We start from the raw sequence: 24,876 nt of genomic DNA, 5'->3' as shown, positions 1-24,876 counted from the left end.
CCAACAACGATGACAGCAATAATAATAACTACAACAATAAAACCACCAGGGCAATAAAAGGGAATTTTTTTAAAAGAACCCAACTTTTTTCTTTTCTTTCTTTTTGCTTATTTGTCTTTGTCCTAGCCAGGGCTTTACCACTTGTGGCCCACTTTTTCAGATTGGTTCAGGGAGGCAGGGAGGCAGGGAGGGAGGGAGAGAGGGAGAGAGAGAGAGAGAGAGACAGACAGACAGACAGACAGACACACCACAGTACCAAAGATTCTCTCAGAGCAGTGGGGGCCAGGCATGTGGGAAAGCAGGCACACTATCCATGTGAGCTATTCTCCCAGCCCCAAAAACCTGTGCTGCATTTTTAAAGGTCTCCACCAGCCTGATTCGGTCAATCACATAGAAGCAGCGGCTGGGGCGGGGCAGAACAGGAGGGAAGGGGACAAGGCACTGGCTGGGTTGTCACAGATGACCCTACTCAATCCTGAAACTCAAGTCAAGGAGTCCTACTCTTCCTGCTCTGGAGACAGGGAGACCTGCGTGTGAATCTGCCCTCAGCCACGTGCCTTCTCAGCAACCTTTGGCCACTCGCCTGGCCTCTCTGAGCCTCAGTTTTCCCAAGTGTGAGAGGAGACTAGGGAGACTGGGGGTGTTCAGAGAGGCTTCCTCCCCGTCCTGAGTAGGTACACTGGATGGGCCCACATGAAAGCCCTTCTCAGTCTCCCGGATGCCCACAGCAGCCTCTGGCCGGCAGCTGGCTCATCCCCAGGGACTCAGCACTGAGTGCTGTGTCTGAGTCAAAGGAGTTCTGCTAAATGAGCCCCAGCACACAGACAGCTGGGGCCAGTGGCTCCACCTTCCCAGGCCGGTGACCCAGAGCAGCAAAGGTGGGGCAGAGGGGAATGCACATGACTGTGCCTGAGATCAGAGAGGTGCCCCCAGAGCTCCACCTCCACATGTACTCAGAGTGACAGGCTCTGAACACCCACACACAGATGACCAGAGAGTAGCTTCCCTGCCCTCAAAGGGCTCTCTGTCAGGCATCTGGAAGAGAGGATCCAGGAGGTGGTGCAGTGGCTAGAGTGACACAAAAGCACGAGACCGACCCTCAGTTCCATCCCGGGCACCTCTCTAGTTAATATTGCAAAAGCTCTTTTAAATTTTTTAATACGTTATGTGGAACTAACAAAGTTCTTTTTTATATTTTATCTATTATTGGGTAGAGACAGAGAGAAATGAAGGGAGAAGGAGGAGATAGAGGAAGAAGGGAGTGAGAGGGGGCGCCTACAGCACAGCTTCACCTCTCACCAAGCTTTCTCCCTGCAGGTCCCTGGCATTGTAACACATTCACTCAACCTTTTTTTTTCTTTCTTTCTTTTTGCCTCCAGGGTTATTGCTGGCTGTGGTGCCCACACCATGAATCCACTGCTCCTGGTGGCCGGCCTTTCTGTCTCCCCAGCCCCCCCACACCATTTTTTTTCTGTTTAATAGAATAGAGAGAAACAAGACAGGCACACAGCACTGCTTCACGGCTTCTGAAGCTTACCTCCTGCAGGTGGGAACCAAGGGCTTGAACGCAGGCCCCTGTACATGGCAACATGTTACTGCCCGACTCCCGTTGTTGTTGTTTTTACCAGAGCTCTGCTCAGCTCTGCTTTATGGTGTTGTGGGATATTGAACCTGGGACTTTGGAACCTCAAGCATGAGAGTCTCTTTGCATTAACCATTATGCTATCTACTCCAGACTTTTAAAATGTTTATTTTTTTAATGGTTCCCCCCTTTCTTGTACACCAGAGGTTTGAATGTCCTAGACAAAGCAAAGGTAGAGTCCCCCCAACCTAAGTCACCCAAGATCCCCACCTCTCAGACAGGACAAGAGGCGCCCGGGCCGCAGGCCTAGCTCCCCGGTGGCAGGTGTGGCCCTAGCCTGCAGCCGAGGCAAGACCCCCGAGAGGGGGCTACTGGGACCCCGACACCAGCCCCGCAGCCGAGCCGCCTGGACCGCGTCCCGGTCACCCGGGTCTGAAGGAGGGAGACCCCCTCAGCTGGAGCCCCCACCGCGTCGCCTCTGCTCCTCCCGACCAGGGGGCCGCCACCCCCACAGCCCCTCCCGGCGGGCATCCAGGTGTACGCTGGGGGTGGGGCGGCGCCAGGATTCTGGAAACATCTGCGTCCAAGGAGACCTCAAGGAGGCTTCTCCCACCTCAAAAAAAAAAAAAAAAAAAAATCGGGAAACTGAGGCCTGCGGGGGGGAGGCTCCCGGCGCCGGATTACCCGCTTGGCTCCCGGCGCGTCGGGCGGCCCAAGGTCACGCCCCCCCCACGGCCGTCGGGTGTCGACCTGCAGGGCCGCGGCCGCGAGGTCACACAGCCGGGGGGCGGGGGGCGCGCTTGGGGGCGCCGGGGACAGGCGTGGCGTCCGGGGCGCGGGGCCGGCTGGAGCCCCAGGCAGCGCGGGGACCCCCCCGCGGTCGTGTAGTTAGCTAGCTGGGAGGCGCGGCCGCCCGCACCCGGGCAGGAGGGCTTCCCGCCGCCGGCCGCGCCCGCGTCCCGCCGTGTGGGGGTTCGGGGCGTCGCACCCCGACTCCACCCCTGGCCCTGCCCGGCCGCTCCGCCGTCCTTACCCACGACACGAAGCGGAGGATGGTGTGCGGCTGCCGGACCAGGGTGTAGGGGTCGAAGGCGCCCCCGGCTTTGCCCGCTCCGTACGCACCCCCTTCCATCGTGGCTGCACCCGCGCGGCGCCCCCCGCTTGGCGCGCGCCGCCGGCCCCTGCGCGTGCGCGTGCGCGGCGCTCCCGCCCCCGCCCCCTCCCCTCCGCTCCGCTCCGCGCGGCGTGCGGCCCCGGGCTCCCACGAGGGGGCGGCGTGCGCGTGCGGCGGCGGGCGAGGGCGCGCTCGCGGCCCTGCGCGGGGAGGCTGTGCGCGCGCTGCCGCTGCCGCTGCCCCTGCCCCTCCCAGCCCCGGCTCCCGCCCAGCCCTCGTCCCTCTGTATTCGTCCGCGTTTCCGGGCGCTCTGTGTGCCCCTAATATGGTCAGGGCGCAGGGACCGCGCTAGACCTCCTCCTGAGGGACTCCGTTCGCAGTAGGTCGCATCTAGCCTGAAGATCTCCCGAGTGAAGGAATGATCGGTCCCCTAGAGCCCTGCAAAACGCAATTCTCAGCCCCCGACCCCGACCCCCCCACACACACCCTACTCCCTGGACCTTTCCACCGGTTTACACTCTGACATCATGTAGGTCCCTAGGTCTGTGCACATGCCCACTCCCAAGGGCCTGGAGGGACTGAGACACCTGCCACGAAGGGGGAGTAAAAGGAAGGACAACAGATCCTCTACGACATCTCCGTTTTGTGGCACCCCCCACACACCCTTTTTTTTTTTTTAATCCAGTGATGAATCATGCATGCATTTGCCTATTGGCCTTTGGGGCTTGTCTATGGGTATACACATATTCAAGCACATAATAGGTGTTCACTAGGTAGATCCTAACCCCATCACTGCTTGGGTAAGAGCTCCAAGTTTCATGGAAACAAGGTGGATGGAGGAGTGCTGATTTGGGAAGAATAACCAGCTTTTTTTTTTTTTTTTTTTTTTTGCGTATTCAGATCACATTTTATTCTACTTTCAATTACTAGATGCTACACTAAAGATATTGAATTCTTTTTTTATATTGAATTCTTATTGTACATAAGCTTTAATCATCCCCCTACACTCTGACGTTCTGGATTAATCACATTTATGAAAAATTAGTACCTTAATTCACCTGGGGAGGGGCTGGGCGATGGTGAACTTAGTTGAAGTCACATAGTACTAAGCACAAGGACCAACACAAGGATCTGGGTTTGAGCCCCAGCTCTCCACTTCACAAGCTGTGAAACAGGTGTCTCTCTCCATTTCTGTCTCCCAGTCCTCTCTCAATTTTTCTCTGTCTTATCAAATAAAATGGGGGGGAGGGAAAAATGGACACAGGAGCAGTGGATTTGCCAGCATCTAGCCCTAGTGATAACCCTAGATGCAAAATATATGTTATATATAAATGTTATATATATTATATATTACATATATATAATATGTATTATATATATAATTTCACTGTGCCATGGGGAAAGACTTAGGTAATGGCAATTTTTTCTATATCCTGCAGGTAACTTCTTGCAGGAGGTTTAGGTAAACTGAAAACGTCCAAATTGAGAGGTTAGGCTAAGGTTGAAGTGAGCAGGTAGGCGAGGGGCTGGAAAGCATTGCCTGTCTGATGTACCCCATTGGATTGGAAGCTCAAAGACAGCATGGTTAGTGGCTGTGCTCAACAGGATGCTAGGAGCTCTGCTCAAATAGGATACCTTCCAGCTTTTTTCTTAACCTGCAACCTTAATATCTCTGTCTCTGGCTACTTCTGTTGGTTCAGGGAGCAGGGCAGACCAGGCTGCAGAGAGCTTGGAACCCCACCTGATGACAGAGGAATGTGTGGAGTGTGTGAGGGCCCTCTTGTAGACATTACAGAGGCAAGATCCCATCTTTAACTCTAGTATTTGAATGTTAACTTTCTGAGGCCCTATGTTTACACACATAACCCAATTCAATACAGTAATCTTATGAGGTACCTACTCTGACTATAGGGAACTTTTGTTAACTATAACTTTAAGAAAAAGACATATGCGTGATTTTTGTGGTTTGTACTTAGGCAAAGGGTTCTTAAACACAACACCAAGCACACGTGTTTGAGCAGCCTGGGAAGTGACTCAGGACAGGACAGTACAGACCTGCATGTGTGAGGTCTTGGGTTTAATCCCTGGTAGTACATTCAAGAAACAAAGGGGGGCCAGTTCGAGTCCCTGGCTCCCCACCTGTAGAGAGGTCACTTCACAAGCGATGAAGCAGGTCTGCAGGTGTTTATCTTTCTCTCCCCTTCTGTCTTCTCCTCCTCTCTTCATTTCTGTCTGTCCTATACAACAACAATAATATCAATAACAACAATAATAATAACCACAACAATGATAAAACAACAAGGACAACAAAAAGGGGGTGGGAAACTCCAGGAGCAGTGGATTTGTGGTGTAGGCACTGAGCCCCAGCAGCAACCCTGGAGGCAAAAAAAAAAAAAAAAAAGATAACACAGTATGAAGTGCAAGGACCCAATTTCTCTGTCCTATCAAAAATAAATAAATAAATAAATAAATGACCACAGAAGGCACTGAGCCCCAGAGATAATCCTGGAGGAAGAAGAAGAGAAGAGAAGAGAAGAGAAGAGAAGAGAAAAAGAAAAGAGAAGGAAAGGAAAAGAAAAGAAAGGAAAGGAAAGGAAAGGAAAGGAAAGGAAAGGAAAGGAAAGGAAAGGAAAGGAAAGGAAAGGAAAGGAAAGGAAAGGAAGGGGTTGGGCGGTAGCGCAGCGGCTTAAGCGCAGGTGGCGCAAAGTGCAAGGACAGGCTTAAGGATCCCAGTTCGAGCTCCCGGCTCCCCACCTGCAGGGGAGTCCCTTTGCAGGTGGTGAAGCAGGTCTGCAGGTGTCTATCTTTCTCTCCCCCTCTCTGTCTTCCCCTCCTCTCTCCATCTCTCTCTGTCCTATCCAACAACAAATGACATCAATAACAACAATAATAACCACAACAAGGCTACAACAAGGGCAACAAAAGGGGGAAGAAAAAAAAATGGCCTCCAGGAGCAGTGGATTCATAATGCAGGCACTGAGCTCCAGCAATAACCCTGGAGGGGAAATAGGAAAAGAAAAGAAAAGAAAAGAAAAGAAAAGAAAAGAAAAGAAAAGAAAAGAAAAGAAAAGAAAAGAAAAGAAACAAAGATAAAAGTGAGCAAGCATCATAAATGATGGAGCAATGTTCCACTCAATTTTTCTTTCTCTCATCACACACACACACGTTAAAAAAATAAATAAAGTAAAACATTTGGTCAATTGAACTTTATCAAAATGAAGGTCATTCTTTAAAAGTCAGTGTTAAAAGAACGAAAGAGAAGACAAGTCACAGGACATAGTTTGCAGTCTGGGACTGGTAAGACAGCTCCCCTGGATAGTGCATCTGCGGTTCTACACTTGACACAGTTCCAACCAGCCTCCAACACATTAGGTTAGGGGAAGCTTTGGTACTGTGGTGTTTTTCCTTCTCTCTCTCTTTCCTGCACTTTCCATCTGAAAAATTCAGCTCAGAGCAGTGAAGCCTTGCCTGTGAAGAAAATAAATAAAACTTTTTTTTTTTTTTTTTTTTTTTAGCTAGGGAGGTGGTGCTGAAGGTAGAGCATCTGATCTGTGAGCAAGAGGTCCCAACTTCTTGGCAGTCAGGTGGTAATGCAGCGGGTTAAGTGCATGTGGTGCGAAGCTCCAAGGACCAGTGTAAGGATCATGGTTCGAGCCCCCAGCTCCCCACCTGCAGGGGAGTTGTTTCACAAGCGGTGAAGCAGGTCTGCAGGTTTCTATCTTTCTCTCCCCTCTCTGTCTTCCCCTCCTCTCTCCATTTCTCTCTGTCCTATCTAATAACGATGACATCAATAACTACAACAACAATAAAAAACAACAAGGGCAACAAAAAGGGAAAGTAAATAAATAAAAATTTTTTAAAAGAGGTCCCAGCTTCAATTCCTTATGTCAGTCATGTGGCAGAGTGACTCTTTGGTTCTCTTTCCCTCTCACTCACTCATTAATAGATGCATGAATAAACAAAGCATATATTTGATAAATGATTCACATTTCATTTTATTTATTTTATCAAAGCAATGCTGAGCTCTGACTTATGCTGATGCAAAGAATTCACACTTCAAGTATATAAAGAACTCAGGACTGGGTGGTGGTGCACCTGGGTTGAGCGCACACATTATAGCATTATAGTGCACAAGGACCCAGGTTCAAGTCCCTGGTCCCCATTTACACAGGAGAAGCTTTACGAGTGGTGAGACAATACTGCAGATCTTTCTCTCTCTCTCTCTCCCTCTCTCCCTCCCTTTCTCCCCCTCTCTCCTCCATCTTCCCTTTCAATTTCTCTGTTGCTACCCAAAACAAATAAACAAACACTAAAAAAAAAAGAGAGAGAGAGAGAGTTGAGGGGTCCAGGCAGTGGCACATCTGGTTAGGCGCACATAAAACTATGTACAAGAACCTGGGTTCAAGCCCCTGCACCAGGGACGCTTCAGGAATGGTAAAGCATATCTGCAGGTATCTATCTTTCTCCTTCTCTATCTCCCTTTCCATTCTCAGTTGCTCTCTGTCCTTTCAAATAAAATTAAAAATAAAAAAAGGAAAAAATGGCCACTGGGAGTGGTAGATTCAAGTGCTGGCACTAAATCCTAGCATAAGCCTGGAGATTATACACACACAGAGAGAGACATAGGACTAGAGTGACAGCATACCTGGTAGGCTTCTTGCCTTGCCATGCAGACACTCAGAATTGAACCCTTGCATCATCATATTGGAGGTTCTATGGCACCAGAGGAAGCTCTAGTGCTGTGGTATCTCTCCCTCTCTCTCTAGTTATGCTTGAAAAAAAAAAGTCCAGGGCTGGCAGAACAGCTCATCTGGATAGTACACAGCTTCTCTGTCTTCCCTGGAGAAATGAAGCCTGAGGCCTATACAGCACGTGCTGGAGTGAGGCTCTGGTTCTTTCCTCTTCTCTCTTATAAATAAATATAAATAACAATTGCTACTTCTTTCTTTTTTAAAAATATTTTATTTATTTATGAGATAGGAGGAGAGAGAGAAAGAAAGAAAACCAAAGCATCACTCTGATACATGTGCTGCCTGGGCTTGAACTTGAAATCTCATACTTCAAAATCCCGTGTTTTGGGCGGAGGGTAGACAGCATAATGGTTATGCAGACTCTCATGCCTGAGGCTCCAGAGTCCCAGGTTCAGTCTCCCATACCACCATAAGCCAGAGCTGAACAGTGCTCTGGTTAAAAAAAAAAAAAAAAAAAAAAAGAATCCAATGTTTTATCCATTGAGCCACCTCCCAGACCACAACTCCTTTTTTTTTCAAAACACAATTCTATAAGTTTATTTTATTTATTTGTTTTTTCAACCAGAGCACTACTTAGCTTAGGTTTATGGTGGTGCTGGGGATTGAACCCGGGACATTTAGTGTCTCAATTATGAAAGGCTTTTTGCATAATCATTACATTATCTCCTCAGCCCAACATTTATTTATTAATTTTTTATTGCTACCAGGGTTATCACTGGGACTTGGTGCCAGCACTATGAATCAAGGCTTCTTGTGGCCATCCCCTCCTTTCTTTTCTTTTCTTTCTATCGGACAGAACAGAAGGAAATTGAGAGGGAAGGGGAGATCGAGAGGAAGAGGGTTAGCTTAAAGGAACAGAATATGGGACAATAAGGAAAAAAGGCAAATATATAGAAGTACAGACAGATTGTTATAGAAATAATAGTCAACCCATATCTGTGACCTTGGCAGAACTACTACAGCTTCCAATGGAGAGAATGGGGATACAGAGCTCTGGTGATGGGAACATTGCAGAATTATATCCCTGGTATCTTATAATTCTGTAAATCAATATTAAGTCACTTGTGAAATTAAAATTCAAAGACAGAGAGAGATAAATAGACACCTGCAGACCGGCTTCACCACTCCTGAAGTATCCTCCCTGCAGGTGAGGAGCAGAGGCTCAAGCCTGGATTCTTATGCATGGTGATATGTGCATTTAACAAGTGCACCACAGCCTAGTGGTCAGGTGGTAGCACAGTGGGTTAAGCACACATGGCACAAAGCCCAAGGACCGGCATAAGGATCCCGGTTCGAGCCCCCGGCTCCCCACCTGCAGGGGAGTCGCTTCACAGGCGGTGAAGCAGGTCTGCAGGTGTCTATCTTTCTCTCCCCCTCTCTGTCTTCCCCTCCTCTCTCCATTTCTCTCTGTCCTATCCAACAACAACAGCAGCAATAACAACAACAATAATAACCACAGCAATAATAAAAAACAAGAAGGGCAACAAAAGGGGAAAAATGTCCTCTAGGAGCAGTGGATTCGTGGTGCAGACACCGAGCCTGGAGGCAAAAAAAAAAAAAAAAAAAGTGCACCACAGCCTAACCCCCTTATTATTCTTATTTTACCAGAGCATTGCTCAACTTTGACTTAGAGTGGTGCTGGGGATTGAACCTGGGGCCTCAGAGACTCAGGCATGAGAATCTTCTGCATAACCATCATGCTGTCTCTCCAACACTCTCTTCTGTCTATCGAGTCTGAACCTCCACAGGTAGGAGCTCTCAGAGATTCTTGGATAGCCTCCATACCAGCCTGGTGCAAGCACTGCAGCCTAAGTGCCCAAACATTCTACCTTAGGCTTCATCACAGACCCCAGTCACCCCTCCTCACTAGGAAGCTACAATGTCAGCCCTGCTTAACTGATTTTTCCTACACTTCCTGTTGCTACATCTTGGCTTCAGGGGCATCTCTAAAAGGTTGCCCAAGCAAATGCCTAGCTCCCTGCCAAGAGATGAAGCAATTAGAATCACAGGTGAATTGCCTAAGGAGACACAGTCAGCCAAGAGCAGGACAGAAACTAGGAGATAGGTCTTCTCACCTCCGGGTATATTGCTTACTAACTGCTGTTCGCCAAGATCTCACAGGAAGGATTTCTAGAGCCTTCCACTCTTTTTACCCTCTCTGGGATTCGATGAAAGAGGAAGGACACTTCTGCCTACTCCCACCGCCCAGTTCTGTATTACAGGGAGTAAGACCAACTCTTGGGGGGAACAGGAGGAGAGTGTGGTTGTACTGCTCTGGCAGAGGATAGCCTGCCCTCCTCCACCTACACATGCGCACTGAACCATGGAGGAGGGAGGTTTTCGGAGTCCAAACCATACCTACAGCCTGCTGGGCTCTGCCTCCTGCAGGTGATAGAACTTCCTGGGGCAAGGGGGGAGGAGAGGGAGGGTCATTGAGGTTACCACTTGTCCAGACCAAGATTCAAGCTCCCAGCTGTGACCTGCAGGGGAAAAGTTTTATGAGTGGTGAAATAGTGCTACAAGTGTCTCTGTCTTTCATCTTCCATTGCCCTCTCAATTTCTCTGTCCTATCAAATAAAAGAAAGGGAAAAAAATGAAGAAAAGAGATTTCTTTGGGGGCTAAGTGGTAGCACACCAGTTAAGTGCATATATTACCATGTGCAAAGACCTAGTTTCAAGCCTCTGGTCCCCACCTGCAGGGAAGAAGCTTCATGAATGGTAAAGCAGTGCTGCAAGTGTCTTTCTTTCTCTCTCTTCTATCCCCCCTCCCCTCTCTATTTCTCTCAGTCTCTATCAAAAAGAAAATGGATAGGTGAGGTCCCAGGGCACATTGGTGAGGTCATCTGCCTATGGAAGTCAGGATGGCTGAAAGGCGGCAAGATAGAAAGCAGGCCAAAATATTTAATAAACAGGAACCAAAAAGTAGGAATAGAGCAGATGAGAATAGGAGCCTTAGGGTGAAGAGAAGCTTGGAAGTGTATTTTAGGAATGTTCCTAGGAGCCCATGACTTTAGTAATTTTTGCTTGGTAAGCTCTTTTTAGAGTTAATGCAAATATTTATATGTCTCATTTCTATAACTTAAGGTGATTGGCTTTAGATTGGTTGATTGATTGGATAGAGACAAAAATCAAGAGAGAAGGAGGAGATAGAAAGGGAGAGATAAAGAGAGTGCCCTGGGACCTCACTTCTTTAGAGCCCTACCCAACTAGAGAAAGATAGAAACAGTCTGAGGGTACAGATCAACCTGCCAATGTCCATGTCCAGTGGAAAAGCAATTATAGAAGCCAGAACTCCTACCTACTGTACCCCATAAAGAATTTTGGTCCAGAATCTCAGAGGGGGAGAAATGTTAGGGGAAGATTATCAGAGGGCTCTGAACTCCAAAGACCCAGAGAGAAGAGGGGAAAAAGGACATTCAGAAATAGCAATAGGTGTAGGCATGACTTGGAAAGGAAGAGAAGGCGGGCCATAGAAAAAAAAAGGGCATATAAATATAGATATAGAAACATTAGTCAACCCATATGTGTGGCCTTGGAAAAACTACTGTAATTTCAATGGAGGGAATGGGGATACAGAGCTCTGGTGGTGGGAACATTGTAAAATTATACCCCTGTTATCTTATAATTTGTAAATCAATGTTAAATCACTAATAAAAATTTTAAGAGCTTAAAAAAATAAAAGACCGGTTCGAGCCCCCAGCACCCCACCTGCAGGGGAATTGCTTCACAAGTGGTGAAGCAGGTCTGCAGGTGTCTGTCTTTCTCTCCGCCTCTGTGTCTTCCCCTCTTCTCTCCATTTGTCTCTCTCCTATCCAACAACAACGACATCAATAGCCACAACAATGTTAAACAACAAGGGCAACAAAAAGGAAAAATAAATATATATATATATATATATATATATAAAGAAAATGGAAAAAGAATGATCTTTGTCCCCTGCCTGGTCCTGCCCTGAATCCCACCAGAGGAGCCCAGCATCCAGGAACCCAGAATTCTGCAGGCAGTGGAGAGGCTGTTAGACTCCTGGAGGGTCTTCACTGCCCAGTTACAAGCCCCAGACACATTTAAATTCCCTGGGGACTGCACACCACTCACAGTCACCAAGATGTGATTCACTTCCATGTCCAGACAGAGCATCCAAGGATGTGAGAATGGGGGCCTGGCTCCCCAGACACACAGGTACCTTGGGAAACCAGCCTAGAGAGGCCAGGGCTCAGGGACCCTAGAAATGGCATGCACAAGCTGCACCCCCACCCACCCACACAGCTTTTTTTTTTCTTTTCCTTTTTTACAGTGTCAGGCCTCATGCATACGAGATTCCATTGCTCATAGGTGGATTTATTTATTTTTACCAGAGCACTGCTCAGCCCTGGCTTATGGTGGGGGATTAAACATGGGACTTCAGAGTCTCAGGCATGAAAGTCTCTCTCTCTCTCTCCTACTCCCCCTCTCCCTCTCTCTCTCTTTTTAATCTTTATTTATTGGATAGAGACAGCTAGAAATTGAGAGGGTAGGGGAAATGGAAAGAGAGACACCTGTAGCTCTGCTTCACCACTTGCAAAGCTTTCCCCCTGCAGGTGCTGGTGGACTGTGGTTTCAAACCTGGGTCCTTGCACATTGTAACCTATTATGCACTCAACCAGGTGCGCCACCACCTGGCCCCTTTTAAATTTCTTTTTAGTTTGGGGAAAGAGAGAAAGGAAGAGACACATAGTCGGCGGCTCTTCTGCTGGTTTCCACCCCTAGTGCCCCCATGTGGTACTGGGGTTCAGTCTCAGGTCCCTGCTCATGGTCAGGCATGCACACTACTGCGTGAGCTATCTCCTGGCCCAATCACTTCATGTTAGATCTGGAAAAAACAGTGATGTGGTCCAGGAGGTGGCGCAGTGAATAAAGCATTAGACTCTCAAGCATGAGGTATGGAGTTCAATCCCTGGTAGCACATGTACCAGAGTGATGTCTGGTTCTTTCTACCTCTTTCCACCTGTGTTCTTCATGAATAAATAAATAAAATCTTTTTAAAAGGAAAGAAAAGGGGGTCGGGCGGTGGCGCAGTGGGTTAAGCGCACGTGGCACAAAGCACAGGGACCGGTGTAAGGATCCCGGTTCGAGCCCAGGGCTCCCCACCTGCAGTGGAGTCGCTTCACGGGCGGTGAAGCAGGTATGCAGGTGTCTATCTTTCTCTCCCCCTCTCTCTGTCTTCCCCTCCTCTCTCCATTTCTCTCTGTCCTATCCAACAACAAAGCAACGTCAACAATGGCAATAATAACCGCAACGAGGCTGCAACAACTAGGGCAACAAAAAGGGGGAAAAATGGCCTCCAGGAGCGGTGGATTCATGGTGCAGGCACCGAGCCCAGAAATAACCCTGGAGGGGAAAAAAAAAAAAAAGGAAAGAAAAAAAGACAATGATTAGAAATAGCAAATAGCACTCACACAGGGCCAGGCATTGGTGCACCTGGTCGAGCACAAACATAACATTACAATGTGCAAGGACAAAGGTTCAAGGCACTGGTTCCCATCTGCAGCGAGGAAAGCTTCAAAAGTAATGAAGTAGCACTGCAGGTCTCTTTCTCTCTTTCCTTTTTTGCCTCCAGGGCTATTGCTGGGGTTGGGTGCATGCAGTACGAATCCACTACTCCTGGAGGCCATTTTTCCATTTTTGTTGCTCTTGTTGTTATAGTTATAGTTATTGTTGTTGTTGGATAGGACAGAGAGAAATTGAAAGAGGAGGGGAAAACAGAGAGGGGAAGAGAAAGATAGACACCTGCAGACCTGCTTCACTGCTTGCAAAGCGACTCCCCTGCAGGTGGGGAGCCAGGAGCTCAAACTGGGATCCTTGCATGGGTCCCTGCACTTAACTTGGTTGCCTCCACCTGGCCCCTTTCTGTCTCCCTATCTCCCCTTCCTCTTTCAATTTCTCTCTGTCCTATCAAAATAAATTAATGAATTGTTTTAAAAAAAGAAAACCAGGGGGGGAATTGAGAGGTAGCGCAGTGGGTTAAGCTCATGTAGTGCGAAGCACAAGGACTGGCATAAGGATCTCTGTTGGAGGCCCTGGCCTCCACCTGCAGGGGAGTCGTTTCACAGGCGGTGAAGCAAGTCTGCAGGTGTCTCTCTTTCTCTCTCCCTCTGTCTTCCCCTCCTCTCTCCATTTCTCTCTGTCCTATCCAACAACAACGACATCAATAACTACAACAATAATAACTACAACAAGGGCAACAGAAGGGAATAAATAAATAAATATTTTTTAAAAATTAAAAAAAATAATAAAAGAAAACCAAATGGGTGTGGAGAGAAGACCAGTTCTGAGAATTTTGGTGTGTACTGACTTGAGGACGGTCATAAATGACATGTAGTTGGGAGTCGGGCGGTAGCACACCGGGTTAAGCGCATGTGAAGCAAAGCGCAAGGACCGGCGTGTAACAATCCCAGTTGGAGCCCCCCCCCACCTGCAGGGGAGTCGCTTCACAGGTTGTGAAACAGATCTGCAGGTGTCTGTCTTTCTCTCCCCCTTTCTGTCTTCCCCTTCTCTCTCAATTTCTCTCTGTCCCTTCCAACAACAATTACATCAATAACAACAGTAATAACTACAACAATAAAACAATAAGGGCAACAAAAGGGAATAAATATTTAAAAATAATAATAATAAATTACATGTAGTTAAGATACTCATCTTTCTTTTTTTTATATTTATTTTATTTATTTATTCCCTTTTGTTGCCCTTGTTGTTTTATTGTTGTAGTTATTATTGTTGTTGTCGTTGTTGGATAGGACAGAGAGAAATGGAGAGAGGAGGGGAATACAGAGAGGAGGAGAGAAAGATAGACACCTGCAGACCTGCTTCACCGCCTGTGAAGCGACTCCCCTGCAGGTGGGGAGCCGGGGGATACTCATCTTTCTTTCTTTCTTTCTTTCTTCCTTTCTTTTTTGCCTCCAAGGTTATTGCTGACACTAGGTGCCTACACTACAAATCCACTGCTCCTCAAGAGCATTTTTCCCTTTTGTTGCCCTTTGTTGTTTATCATTGTTGTTATTGCTGTCTTTGTTGTTGGATAGGACAGAGAGAAATTGAGAGAGGAGGGGAAGATAGAGAGGGGGAGAGAAAGACAGATACTTGCAGACCTGCTTGTGAAGCAACCCCCCTGCAGGTGGGGAGTCAGGGGCTTGAACCAAGATTCTTGCACCAGTCTGGGTGCTCTGGGCCATGTGAGCTTAACCCACTGCACTACCGCCTGGCCCCCATCTGTTTATCTTCTATGGCCATACCACCCTGAACACGCCCGATTTCATCTGATCTTGGAAGATGTCTATTTATTAGGGTGTTGGTAGTTAGAGACATCAGTCCCCACCTGCAGGGGGAAGCTTTCATGAGCAGTAGAGCAGTGCTGCAGATAACTCTCCTTGTTTCTCTCCTTCCCTCCCCTCTCTGTCCTCTGAAAGAAGAGGGAGGAAGAGGAGGGGGGAAAAAGGAAGGGGGAAATGATGGCTTCAGGGAGCTGTGGAGTCATGTAGGCACCAAGTCCCAGTGATGACCTAGTGAGAGAGAGAATGTCAAGAATCAAGCTTGGATCCTCTTGTATGAGAATTCAATGTTATATCCACTGCACCACCTCCCCGGCTATTATATGAAATTTTTAATTTTTTTCCTTTCTTTTCCTTTTTTCTTTCGCCTCCAGGATTATCACGGCGTGCCTGCACTACGAATCCACTGCCCCTGGAGGCCATTTTTCCCATTTTGTTGGCCTTGTTGCACTTGTTGTAGTTGTTATTGTTGTCATAACTATTGTTGTTTTTGTTGGATATGACAGCGAGAAATCGAGAGAGGAGGAGAGAAAGACAGACACCTGCAGACCTGCTTCACCGCCTGTGAAGCGACTCCCCTGCAGGTGGGGAGCCGGGGCTCAAACCGGGATGTTTAAGCCAGTCCTTGCGCTTTGTGCCATGTGTGCTTAACCCGCTGTGCTACCGCCGGGCCCCCTCTCTCTCTTTCTATATCTCTTTTTAAAAAAAATTATTGGAGGGTGTCAGGCAGTGGCGCAGTGGGTTAAGCGCACGTGGCGCAAAGCGCAGGGACCGGCGTAGGGATCCCGGTTCCAGCCCCCGGCTCCCCACCTGCAGGGGAGTCGCTTCACAGGCGGTGAAGCAGGTCTGCAGGTGTCTGTCTTTCTCTCCCCTTCTCTGTCTTCCCCTCCTCTCTCCATTTCTCTCTGTCCTATCCAACAACGAATTGCGTCAACAAGGGCAATAATAATAGCCACAACGAAGCTACAACAAGGGCAACAAAAGGGGGAAAAAAATGGCCTCCAGGAGCGGTGGATTTATGGTGCAGCCACCGAGCCCAGCAATAACCCTGGAGGAGGAAAAAAGAAAAAAGAAAAAAGAAATTATTGGATAGGGAGTCAGGCGGTAGTGCAGCGGGTTAAGCGCAGGTGGCGCAAAGCGCAAGGACCAGCTCAGGGATCCCGTTTTGAGCCCCCAGCTCCCCACCTGCAAGGGAGTCGCTTCACAGGCGGTGAAGCAGGTCTGCAGGTGTCTGTCTTTCTCTCCCCCTCTCTGTCTTCCCCTCCTCTCTCCATTTCTCTCTGTCCTATCCAACAATGACAGTAATAACTACAACAATAAAAAACAAGGTTAACAAAAGGCAATAAGTAAATAAATATAAAAAAATAATTATTGGATAGAGACAGAAAAATTGAGAAGGAAGAAAAAGAGAGATGCCTGCAGCACTGCTTCACCACTCATGAAGCTTCCCCTGAAGGTGGGGACTGAGAGCTTGAACCCAGGTCCTTGCACGCTGTAACATGTTTGTTCAACTGGGTATACCTCTACCTGGTCCTGTCTCTTTCTACTTGATAAAGTCAGTCTAGAGTTGTTATACTCTGGTTCCCTCTTTCCTTTTCTTTCTCTCATGTTAATAAATAAATATTTAAAATAATAACATTAAATTTAAAATATTTATTTTTATTTCATACAAAATAGCATTTGATGCAAAAGAAAGGGAGAAACTAGAGCACCACCCCAGCAGATATAGCACCAGGGATCAAACCAGGAACTCCAGGCATGTAAGTCCTGTACTCTCCCAGCTGAGCTGGCTTATTTGTGATAGGACAGAGAGAAACTGAGAGGGGGAGGGGACATGGAAAAGGAGAAAGAGAGACCCCTGTAGCATTCCTTCACTGCTTGTGAAATTTCTCCCCTGCAGGTGGGGACCGGGGGCTTGAACCTGGGTCCTTGTGCATTGCAACGTGTACACTCAACCAGGTGGACCACCACCCAGCCCTCCCTTTTTTTAAATTTCTTTATTGGGGAATTAATGTTTTACATTCAACAGTAAATACAATAGTTTGTACATGCATAACATTGCCCAGTTTTCCATATAACAATACAACCCCCACTAGGTCCTCTGTCATCCTTCTTGGATCTGTATTCCCCTCGCCCACCCACCCGAGTCTTTTACTTTGGTGCAATACACCAATTCCAGTTCAGGTTCTACTTGTGTTTTCTTTTCTGATCTTGTTTTTCAACTTCTGCCTGGGAGTGAAATCATCCCATATTCATCTGTTTCTGACTTATTTCACTTAGCATGAATGTTTCAAGGTCCATCCAAGATTGGCTGAAAATGGTGAAATCACCATTGTTTATAGCTGAGTAGTATTCCATTGTGTATATATACCACAGCTTGCTCAGCCACTCATCTGTTGTTGGACACCTGGGTTGCTTCCAGGTTTTGGTTATTACAAATTGTGCTGCCAAGAACATATGTGTACACAGATCTTTTTGGATGCCACCCAGCCCCTTAGTGGAGAAAAATATATGCAAGTGTGATGGACCACAGATCAATGAGTGGTATTCATTTAGTCATTCAATAATCTTCCTTTCCTTTTCCTTTCTTTCTTTCTTTCTTTCTTTCTTTCTTTCTTTCTTTCTTTCTTTCCTCCAGGGTTATCACTGGGGCTGTACGAATCCACTGCTCCTGGTGGTCATTTATTTCCATTTTATTGGATAGGACAGAGAGAAATTGAGACAGGAGGGGGAGATAGAGAGGGAGAGAGAAAGACACCTGCAGACCTGCTTTATGGCTTGCGAAGCTCCTCCTTCCCCCTCCCCCTCACCACCACCCACAGGTTAGGAGCGGGGGTTCAAACCCGGATCCTTGAGCTTAGTACTATGTGTGCTTAACTGGGTGCTCCACTGCCCAGCCCCATCATTCAATAAATACTTACTTAAAAGTTTACTTTCAGGTTAAGCGCACGTGGCGCAAAGTGCAAGGACCGGCGGAAGGATCCCGGTTCGAGCCCCGGCTCCCCACCTGTAGGGGCGTTGCTTCACAAGCAGTGAAGCAGGTCTGCAGGTGTCTGTCTTTCTCTTCCCCTCTCTATCTTCCCCTCCTCTCTCCACTTCTCTCTGTCCTATCCAACAACAAAGACATCAATAACCACAACAATGTTAAACAACAAGGGCAACAAAAGGGAAAATAAATAAATATTAAAAAAATAAATAATAAAAAATATTTTTTAAAAGTTTACTTTTCATTAAGTTTTGTACTGAGTAGGCATAGATAGAAGCATAAAGAGTGAAAATCCTATCCCTTCCAGCACTAATGCACTAGACTTAAGGAAGGTAGGTGTTTAGGAATCTAAGCATGACTCTCAGATCTTCCTGGGTGAAGGTCCTGGCTCCTCCTCCCCAGTCACTCTGTGACCTTAAGCAAATTATTTGACCTCTAGGAGTTCCTTACCTCATCAGACTAAATGAAAACAGACATAGAACCTACCTTTGAGAATTGTCAGATTTTTTTTTAATTGCCACCAAGGTTATTGCTAGGGCTTGATGCTTACATGATGAATCAACAGCTCCTGGTGGTTTCCCCCCCTCTTTTTTCTTTCTTTTTGATAGTACAGAGATAAATTGAGAGGGACTGGGGAGATAAGGAAAGATAAAGACACCTACAGCATTGCTTCACAAGCTTGCCTCCTGCAGGTAGGGACTGGGGGGTTTGAACCTGGGTATTTATATATTATTAACATGTGTGCTCAACCAAGTGTACCACCACCTGGCCTCTGACAGTTGACAGAATTAAATGAGTGAATGCACACAATTTGCTTAGCATAGAGCTTGATACAAAGAATGAGCTGGGCTGGGAATTAGCTCAGTAGATAAGCCCTGGATCCTCAAGCATGAGGTCTTGAATTTGACCTCCTACACTGTATGTGCCAGAGTGGTGCTCTACTTCTCTCTTGTGCACTGTCATGAATAAATCACTAAAAATAAATGAGTAATGAGCTTAGTAAGTGTTATTAGCCATATCATCAGGTACATACAAAGTATGTATTATACAAAGTTGTAAGCAGAGTGTTGGTTTCCTGGCTCCCCCAAACCTCAGCTTAGCACCTGTCATTGCAGGTTAGAGAAATACAGTCCTCTTCTCTCTGTACAGTCACATAAAATAGAAAAAATGGCCACCATGAGCAGCGGATTCCTAGTGCCAGCACCGAGCCCCAGCAATAACCCTGGAAGCAAAAGAGAGAGAGAGAGAAAGAGGGAGAGGGAGAGGGAGAGGGAGAGAGAGAAATATTGTCCTCATCAGATTGTCTCTGTGTATGTGTTCTGCTTTAATAGCAAGACTAAAGACAGAAATTAATCTGTTCTAATTTACAAGACCTGGATCATGCCATGCTCTGCCCGCTGGAATGCAAGATTGATGCACATCTCGCTTGCCCCCTTGAGACCACCTTTGGTATAGCAGGCATCAGATCTGTTTTCTGTATAGAAAGAACTGTAAAAAAAACAGAATTCTGGGGAGTCAGGCAGTAGCGCAGCAGGTTAAGCGCAGGTGGTGCAAAGAACAAGGACCAGCCTAAGGATCCTGGTTCAAGCTCCTGGCTCCCCACCTGCAGGGGAGTCGCTTCACAAGCAGATGTCTAACTTTCTCTCCCCCTTTCTGTCTTTCCCTCCTCTCTACATTTCTCTCTGTCCTATCCAACAACGACATCATCAATAACAATAATAACTACAATAATAAAAAACAACAAGGGCAACAAAAGGGAATAAATAAATAAAATATTTATTTAAAAAAAAACAGAATTCTGGGAGTCCAGAGGTAGCACAGCGGGTTAAGCGCAAGTGGCACAAATTGCAAGGACCGGCATAAGGATCCTGGTTTGAACCCCTGGCTCCCCACCTGCAGGGGAGTCGCTTCACAGGCAGTGAAGCAGATCTGCAGGTGCCTGTCTTTCTCTCCCCCTCTCTATCTTCCCCTCCTCTCTACATTTCTGTCTGTCCTATCCAACAACAACGATATTAATAAAAACAACAATAACAACTACAACAATAAAACAAGGGCAATAAAAAGGAATAAATAAATATTTACAAAAAACACCAGAATTCTCCATAGCCCTGCTCCACTAGAGAAAGATAGAAACAGTCTGGGAGTATGGGTCGACCTGTCAATGCCCATGTCGGGTGGAGAAGCCAGACCTTTCACTCTGCACCCCATAATGTCGCTGGATCCATACTCCCAGAGGAATTAAGAATAGGAAACTTCCAGTAGAGGGAATGGAATGTGGAACTCTGGTGGTGGGAACTGTGTGGAATTGTACCCCTCTGATTCCACAATCTTGCTGATCATTATTAAATCATTTAAAAAGAAAAAGCTGGTCACTGCAAAAAAAAAAAAAAAAATCTCGCGGCTGGAAAAAAAGTTCAACTGGGGTGGGAGGCAGGTGGTGGTGTTCCTGGTTAAGAACACACATCATGGGAGTCGGCAGTAAAGCACATGTGGGGTTAAGCGCATGTGGCGCGAAGCGCAAGGACTGGCATAAGGATCCTGGTTAGAGCCCCGGCTCCCACAGGGGGTCGCTTCACAGGCGGTGAAGCAGGTCTGCAGGTGTCTGTCTTTCTCTCCCCCTCTGTCTTCCCTTCCTCTCTCCATTTCTCTGTGTTCTATCCAACAATGACGACATCAATAATAACAATAACTACAACAACAGCAATTTTAAAAAAAGGGCAACAAGGGAGTCCGGCGGTAGCACAGCGGGTTAAGCGCACCTGGCACAAAGCGCAAGGGTTTGAGACCCCGGCTCCCCACCTGCAGGGGAGTCGCTTCACAGGCGGTGAAGCAGGTCTGCAGGTGTCTATCTTTCTCTCCCCCTCTCTGTCTTCCCCTCCTCTCTCCATTTCTCTCTGTCCTATCTAACTACAATGACATCAATAACAATAATAATTACAACAACAACAACAATAAAAAAACAAGGGCAACAAAAAGGAAATAAATATTTAAAAAAAAGAAAAGGCAACAAAAGGGGAAAAAAAAAGAACACACATTACAATGTTCAAGGACCCTGGTTCAACACCCTGGTCCCCACCTACAGGGGGAAAGCTCCACAAGTGTTGAAGCAGGACTACAGTTGTCTCTCTGTCTTTCCTCCCCTCTCTCCCCCTCCTCTCTCAACTTCTCTCTGTCTCTATCCAATAATAAATAAAGAATATATATATATATATTTATATATTTATTTTATTTATTTATTCCTTTTTGTTGCCCTTGTTGTTTTATTGTTGTAGTTATTATTGTTGTTGTCATTGTTGGATAGGACAGAGAGAAATAGAGAGAGGAGGGGAAGACAGAGAGGGGGAGAGAAAGATAGACACCTGCAGACCTGCTTCACCGCCTGTGAAGCGACTCCCCTGCAGGTGGGGAGCAGGGGTTCGAACCGGGATCCTTATGCCAGTCCTTGTGCTTTGCGCCACCTGTGCTTAACCCGCTGCGCTACAGCCCGACTCCCAAGAATATATTTTTTAAAAAGTTTGACTGGCAGAACAAAAAACTGTCATGCCTGGTGGTTGAATGATAGCGCAGCAGGTTAAGCGGGTTAAGCGTGAAGTGTAAGGATCCCTGTTTGAAAAAAGAAAGACACCTAAAGAGCTGCTTCACTGCCAGTGAAGTGACTCCCCTACAGGGATCCTTACTTGTAGGTGGGGAGCCGGGGGCTCGAACCCGGATCCTTAACGCTGGTCCTTGCGCTTCACGCCACCTGCGCTTAACCCACTGGGCTACCGCCCGACTCTCAGGTGTCTTTCTCTCCCCCTCTCTGTCTGCCTTCCTCTCTCAATTTCTCTATCCTACCCAACAACAGCAACAGCAATAACAATAACAATAACGGGAGTCGGGCGGTAGCGTAGTGGATTAAGCACAGGTGTCGCAAAGCACAAGGTTCCCGGTTCGAGTCCCCGGCTCCTCTCCTGTAGGGAGTTGCCTCACAAGCGGTGAAGCAGGTCTGTAGGTGTCTTTTTCTCCCCCTCTCTGTCTTCCCCTCCTCTCTCCATTTCTCCTTGTCCTATCTAGCAACGACGACATCAATAACAACAACAATAATAACCACAACCATAAAACAACAAGGGCAACAAAAGGGAATAAATAAATACATAAATATTTTAAAGTAATAATAATAGTAATAATGATGACAACAATAAGGACAAAAAAATGAGAAAAATGGCCTCCAGGAGCAGTGGATTCGTAGTGCAGGCACCAAGCACCAGCAATAACCCTGGAGGCACACACACACAAAAAAAGGAGTTAGGCGGTAGCTCAGCGGGTTAAGCTCAGGTGGCGCAAAGCACAAGGACCGGTGTAAGGATCCCGATTCGAACCCCTGGCTCCCCACCTGTAGGGGAGTCGCTTTACAAGCGGTGAAACAGGTCTGCAGGTGTCTTTCTCCCTCCCTCTCTGTCTTCGCCTCTTCTCTCCATTTCTCTCTGTCTTATCCAACAACAACAGTAATAACTACAACAATAAAAAACAAGGGCAACAAAAAGGAATAAATAAATAAATGTTTTTAAAAATATTAAAAAAAAAAAAAAAACTCTCATGCCAGGGGCTGGGCGTTAGCAAAGCAGGTTAAGCACACATGGCGCAAAGTGCAAGGACCGGCATAAGGATCCCCACCTGCAGGGGAGTCGCTTCACAGGCGGTGAAGCAGGTCTGCAGGTGTCTATCTTTCTCTCCTCCTCTCTGTCTTCCCCTCCTCTCTCCATTTCTCCCTGTCCTATCCAACAACAACGAGAACAATGATAGTAACAACAACACCGATAAACAATAAGGGCCACAAAAGGGAAAGAAATGGCCTCCAAGAGCGGTGGATTTGTGATACTGGCACTAGCGATAACCCTGGGGCAAAAACAAACAAACAAAAACAAAAAAACCGGGGCTCGAAAGCCCTTGTGCTTTGTGCTATGTGCGCTTAACCCACTACACTACTGCCTGACTCCCCCTCCCCCCCCCCCACCCCGGGCTTCTAACTTGCTCTTATCTCTCTTTCCACTGAAGATCTTCTTTTTTTTAAGATTTTTTTTTTTTTAATGAAAAAGTAGGAGGAGAGAGAGAAAGAACCAGTTATGACATGTGCTGCCGGTAATTGAACTTGGGATCTCATGCTTGAGACTCCAACACTTTATCCACTGCGCCACCTCCTGGGCCACCTGAAAACTGAAAATCTTTTATTGGTCTTTTGGATAAAAGTGGAAATTTATTTTCCAGGAAGAATGAACCCTTTATAATTCTGCTGGAACCAGAGCATGGCCTCCTCTTTGCTTATCTGTTTGGGCCCACTGCAGCCTGTCCTGTGTTGCTGCTGCTGCTTCTCCTTCTTGTTGCTGTGGCATTGTTGTTGTTGTTAAACTAGGGCACTAAGCAGCTTTAATTTATGGTGGTGCCAGGGATTGAACCTGGGACCTCATACCCTCAGGCATGTGAGTCTTTTTTTTTTTTTAGTTTTTAGTTTTACTTTTTTAAATTTTATTTTACCAGAGCATTGCTCAGGTCTGGCTTACAGTGGTGTGGGGGAATTGAAAGCCTTGGAGCCTCAGGTCTGAGAGTCTCTTTTCATAACCATTATGCTATCTCCCTGCCAGTCCAGTGCTACTTGTCTGCACTGCAGAAACCTAGCCTACTCAGCACCACTCTCTCTTTCAGTGGAAATTCTCTGTCTCTCTAATGTGGAAGAAATAAAAAATATATTCTAAAATAATTAGAGGCCAGTGGAATAGCTCATTGGAATGTATGTTGCTTTGCTATGTGTGTGGACAAGACTCAAACCTGGCTCTCACTGGAGTGAAGAGGCTTGGGTGCTGTGGTATCTCTCTTTGATTCTCTCTAAAAAAAAGAAAATTAGACTGAGTGAATTTTTAAGATTTTCATTGGTTCTGTTTAACAATTCATGAACCAGGCAGCACTCCATCTAACAAATAGAAAGGAAGTCTGGGGGGTCAGGCAGTAGCACAGTAGGTTAAGCACACTTGGCACGAAAGACTGGCTCAAGGATCCCAGTTCGAGCCCGGGCTCCCCACCTGTGGGGGGAGGCATTGCTTCACAAGCGGTGAAGCAGGTCTGTAGGTGTCTTTCTCTTCCCCTCTGTCTTCCCTTCCTCTCTAGAGTTCTATCTGTCCTATCCAACAATGACAATGAGAACAACAATAACAACAACAACAATAATAAAACAATAAGGGAAAAAAAATAGCCAGGAGCAGTGGGTTTGTAGTGCAGGTACTGAACCCCAGAGATAACCCTGGAAGCAAAAAAGAAGGAGGGGGAGGAGAAGAAGATAGAAAAGAAAAAGAGAAAGGAAGTCTGAAGAACTATACAAAATGAAAGCATCTAAGGAGGGGGAGGAGAAGAAGATAGAAAAGAAAAAGAGAAAGGAAGTCTGAAGAGCTATACAAAATGAAAGCATCTAAGGGGGCAAGACTGAAGTTCAGACGCAGAGTCACACTCCCTTGTGGGGGCTCCCAGTGAGCAGTGAGTGAGGATTCTGCTCCCCACCTGCATATCCCAGTGGTTTTGCCATCACTCAGAGATCCTTGTCAGACCTACTCAGGGACCACGAAGGTGGAGACCATCTACTTCCCTTCTGTATTTATTAGCAGGGCGAATATCTGGTGTCTTGGTTTTTAAACGTGTAGGTCGTAGTTGGCTGGTATAGAGCCAGAGAGTCCCCAAAGAAACTTCAAGAGATCTGGAAACACCCATTTCAGAGATTCTAGTCAGCCTGCTGGTCTTCATTCTAGAAGGGATTCAAACCCAGAGCTGCAAGGAATTTGCCTATGGAGTCCCAAACGGAACTGTTTTGGTCCCCTGAGAAGACTTCGGCAATTACCTGGATTTTTGGTTAAGCAGTTTGCCCAGGCTCCTGGCTGGGCTGTGCTCAGCAGGGAGTGCCCAGGAGTCACTAGGGGTGGCTTTACAGCTTGGCTCTGCAGTCCCTCCCCCAGTTTCTGATTCAGCAAGCCGCCGGGTGGCGTCTATATTTTGAAAAAGTCCAGATGATTCTTCTTTTGTTTCTTTTCAGAGGCTTACGTGGATTTTTATTTTTAAAGTCTGCACAAGTTACTAACAGAGTACATCCTCCTTGTGAAGGAGACAGGAGGGGATCAAGT

The 24,876-nt window shown here is 46.8% G+C and overlaps 1 protein-coding gene and 1 long non-coding RNA gene across 4 annotated transcripts in view; one reads left to right on the top strand and one right to left on the bottom strand.

The window, feature by feature from the left end:
- The window catches only part of SYNGR1 (synaptogyrin 1), a 32,533-nt gene extending 29,617 nt beyond the window's left edge, over nt 1-2,916 (bottom strand). Inside the window, exon 1 of one of the 3 annotated variants that reach the window (XM_060189002.1) lies at nt 2,616-2,916. In XM_060189002.1, coding sequence (XP_060044985.1) covers nt 2,616-2,714 — 99 coding nt within the window. In that variant the 5' untranslated portion in view covers nt 2,715-2,916. The remainder of the gene's footprint in view (nt 1-2,615) is intronic. The other 2 variants (XM_007519301.3, XM_007519302.3) reach the window with 2 other exon arrangements.
- LOC132538011 (uncharacterized) overlaps nt 1-24,876 on the top strand; it is a 447,435-nt gene that overhangs the window by 82,192 nt on the left and 340,367 nt on the right. The window lies entirely within an intron of this gene.

This window comes from Erinaceus europaeus, chromosome 4 (genome assembly GCF_950295315.1).
Source record: "Erinaceus europaeus chromosome 4, mEriEur2.1, whole genome shotgun sequence".
Lineage (NCBI taxonomy): Eukaryota > Metazoa > Chordata > Mammalia > Eulipotyphla > Erinaceidae > Erinaceus > Erinaceus europaeus.
This window is presented reverse-complemented; position numbering and strand designations above follow the sequence as displayed.